We start from the raw sequence: 4,033 nt of genomic DNA on the forward strand, positions 1-4,033 counted from the left end.
CAGCAGAGCCCATATTAGCACCTGATTTAAAAGAGGGGGCAGGTACCTCAGGGGACCATCTGAGAATCCTGACACCTGCAGTCTTTTCTCTTAACCAAGTAGCAGTGCTTGGATCCTGCCTTTTTACTCAGACAGATGCTATCCTGTCACTGCTCTTCATCATCAGCCACACGTCCTCCAGGACTCCCACCCCAAATTTTCAAAAATCATTCTGAATCCCAACTCAGAGGGACACAATTTCCATTTCTGTGTCTCACTCTAAGTGATAGGATCAGAATATTTTAAAGTTCCTTTTAATTCCCAAGTTACACAGATTTAACTGAGTTAACCCTTTTTTGCGCAGTCCACACACCTGGCCCTTGGCCAAGGTGCTCTTATAGCAAAATGATCATATTTTTCTAGGCATCTACATTTAGAAACACACATATGAAGCAGGTGTAGCAATGTTTTACTTAATATGATAGATATAGCAATAATGTGACGATGGCCCATATTTGGAGGAGCCCATGGGGACTCAGGATAGACTCAAAGAAACAGCGATATCCCATAAAGCCATCACATACATTTTCACATTTTTGTGCTAATTTGATTACTTGCTCCCCTTGGAGCTATGTTGTTTGTACCTTGAAATGACCTTGAGCAGAGCTATTTCACATAGAAATGAGCTGATGTTTAGCCAAATCAAGTGCTTCCCCAGACCAGCCATTCTCCATTGGTATTCCAACTTGAGAAGACTTTAGCTTGATTTCCCAGTACATTAGGTCATTAGCATCAGCACTGACATATCATTTATTTGCATCAGATAGTTAAATTTTATCAATAATGCCAATGGTACGTCACAGCACAGTATGGTCATTGTACAATTCAGTTTCATTAGAGAACAAATCAGTAAGAATTACAGATGTATTTGCCGTGATCCTCCAACAGATTTGGCCCCTGTCCATATACCAGATTATTATTATGACAGATGTCATTACAATTATCCATGATTCACTAATTTCTGAGTTCCAACCAATTGAAGACCAAACGAGTTATCCTACCTCAACTTAAAGGCTTGTACTGAAACTAGTGTTTACTGTGTGTCATTATGTAACGATGAGGACTTGGTGTTACACAGAGCAGTTCCTTTTCCTCCCAGCTGACAACATTCATACATCTTAAAAACTCATGGGCTTTGTTGCTCCCTGAAGAGTTTCTCAACAGAGCCTGGAGCCTCCATTGTCACCCTACCTGAGTGCCTGCTGGTACCTCATGAACATTTTTCCCTTCTCAGCAGCTGACAGAGAAGCCCCATTTCTGTTTTCATCTTTGGTAATTACAATTTAGTGACAAAAGGATTGAATTTTGTTTACTTTGTTGTCATAGAAGCAAGCGGTATATTTTAGAAATTTGTTCTGAGATCTGAAGAGATTATCTCTTTAAAAAAAAAAACATTTCCAAGCAAAAGTTATTTATTTTCATTTTGTTTTGCTCTTAGAGAACAGAGATTCAACATTTCCTGACTTGAAATTTACAATCGTAAACTTTTCTTTTGAAAATTGGTTTCTTCTAATCCATTTTAGTACTGGGGATTGGGAGACCTGAGAAGAAATCCATCACAGTTGTATGAGGGTCAGAATTGGGCAGGTGATTTTTGAGAAAGAAGGGGCCAACTGTAGCACATACTATTATACAGTACTCTATAGCTCAAGGTGGAAGAGAAGCCAGATCGATTTAAAGGAGATGACAGGAAGTAAGGTAAGTCAAGCTCTGTAGATCACAGAAATTCTCAGCTTTAGAATTCTCCTGTATCATCAGTCTACTTGATGCTCTCTCTTTACATGGCAAAGATGTGCTCATTACAGGAACTTCAGCTTGTTCTCACACAACACTTTATTGGGTGTCTTCTGTGGAAATGCTCATGAAGACAATGATATAAACCTTCCCTTCTCCCATCTTCAGCCTCCCGACCAACCTGGTGTCATTCCTATGTGGCGCTGGCCTCCTTCCAGGACCTGTGAGGACAACAAACTTTGTGTTTCCCTGCCTGTGTCTCCTTTTGTGGTCATTCCTGACTCACCATTGCATTTAAAAACATACAACTCACTTGGTCTGTGACTTGCATTTCTTGTTTCTTCATAGTAACTTTCATTATCAGAAGGATTTATTTTGAAAAAGCCTAATCTTTATCAAGTCTTCCAATTATGTGTCTTGTGTTTTTTCCAGAGAACGAAGAATCTTTGCATACCCACAGGCATGAAGGTATTCATCTTTTTTATTTGCTAAAGTCTCTATGGTTTCAGGTTGAATGCTTAGGTCTAAAATAGTCTATTTTAACGTGGCATCTATTATACCGTAAGGTGAAAAATGCCACCTATCATATTTCATGGGGAGCAAAGTGTCCCCAACCATGTTGATTTTCCCCATCCCTCATATATGCCTATGCCTGTATAAGGCTCTCCTCAGGGCACCCTTCACCTCTGTGTTCCTCAGACTGTAGATCAGTGGGTTCAGCATAGGGTTGAAAAGGCTATAAAACAGGGAAAGGATCTTCTGCTTCTCCTCTGGGTGGTTGGATTTGGGGGCCATGTACATGACAATGGCGCTGCCAAAGTAGAGCCCCACCACGCAGAGGTGGGAGGAACAGGTGGAGAAGGCCTTTCTGCGGCCTTCCCCAGACTGGATCCTCAGGATGGCAAACAGGATGCATGAGTAGGACACCAGCACCAAGCAGAGAGGCCCCACTAAGATAAACACACAGGTCCCAAAGATGACCACTTGGTTGAGCCTAGTGTCAGCACAGGCCAGCTTGAGGACAGATAAGATTTCACAGAAGAAGTGGTTGATTTCATGAGGCCCACAGAAGGGCAGCCTCAGGATGAGAATTAAATGGACGAGGGCCAAGAGGAAGCTAAACACCCAAGAAGTGACAGCCAGGACCATGCACAGTCTCCAGCTCATGATGACAGTGTACTGGAGGGGGTGGCAGATGGCCACGTACCTGTCATAGGACATCACCACCAAAACCAGGCACTCTGTAGCAGCAAAACCCAGGTACAGAAATGTCTGCATTACGCAGGGAACAAAAGAGATGGTTCTCTTCTGATTCACTAAGTTTACCAACATCTTGGGGACATTGTTGGAGGCATAGGACATGTCGATGACAGCCAGGTGTGAGAGGAAGAAGTACATGGGGGTGTGCAGTCTCAGGTCCAGACGGATGAGTCCCAAGATCACGCCATTTGCCAGCAGACTGAAGATATACAAGAGGGAGAAGATCCAGAAGAGGAGCACTTCCATCTCTGCACTGAGCTGGAACCCCACCAAGACAAATTCTGTGACCCATGACTGGTTGCTTCCCATTTCCTAATGACAGATTTTCAAGGACTGAAATGTGACAAAAGGTCAGAGCTGGGCAATCGACAAAAATTGGAGTTACTTATCTCAACATAGGCTTGCAGAAGGGTTGTATCCTTGTCCTTATTTGCCAACTCCCTTACTCCCCCAAACTGCTAACCTTCTTGATTTGAACTTGTAATATGAAAGTGTAAACTCACAGAAAAGGGTCAAGAGTTATGCAAAGAACTCCCACCTACCTTCACACAGATTCAACCGGTTTTCATACTTCTTTCATGTTTGCCTTATTCTCTTTTTCTTTACGTGTATGTACTTTTTCAGAGTGTAGGATGAATTCAGTAACTTTCTAAATACTGAGAGTTATTGTAAAAACCCTAAAGGGGTTAGCGGGTTATACATTCTTGATCGATTGCATACTGGGCTGAAAAATGCATATGGGTCACTCGAAAATATGATTGTGGTTACAAACTCTGCACATCATCACCCTCATTCTGTAATCCTGATGAGGTGTTGTTGTGGGGTCATAGTCCTCCTCATTTGAACCATTTTATTGTAGTTTGCCATTAGGTACTACAAAGAGAAAGAATGCAGTCTACTTGAACTTCTCTAGGCCCCACTGAGAGGATAATTAGAAAACAGCCTGAAAAAAGGATCTTTTCTACTCCTTTGAATCAGAGTAGATTCATATGAAGGGGCT

General features: G+C 42.1%; 1 protein-coding gene across 1 annotated transcript; it reads right to left on the reverse strand.

Moving 5' to 3' along the window:
* Window positions 1-2,409: 2,409 nt before the first annotated feature.
* Window positions 2,410-3,342, reverse strand: OR2A37 (olfactory receptor family 2 subfamily A member 37). Its single transcript, NM_001388821.1, has one exon. The coding sequence runs from the start codon at window positions 3,340-3,342 to the stop codon at window positions 2,410-2,412; it is 933 nt and encodes a 310-aa protein (NP_001375750.1).
* Between the last annotated feature and the right edge of the window lie 691 nt (window positions 3,343-4,033).

Source organism: Canis lupus, chromosome 16 (genome assembly GCF_011100685.1).
Source record: "Canis lupus familiaris isolate Mischka breed German Shepherd chromosome 16, alternate assembly UU_Cfam_GSD_1.0, whole genome shotgun sequence".
NCBI lineage: Eukaryota > Metazoa > Chordata > Mammalia > Carnivora > Canidae > Canis > Canis lupus.

What these genes read in the sequence shown, in the direction of transcription:
- OR2A37 (NM_001388821.1), bottom strand. Translation starts at nt 3,342, where the DNA reads ATGGGAAGCAACCAGTCATGGGTCACAGAATTTGTCTTGGTGGGGTTC.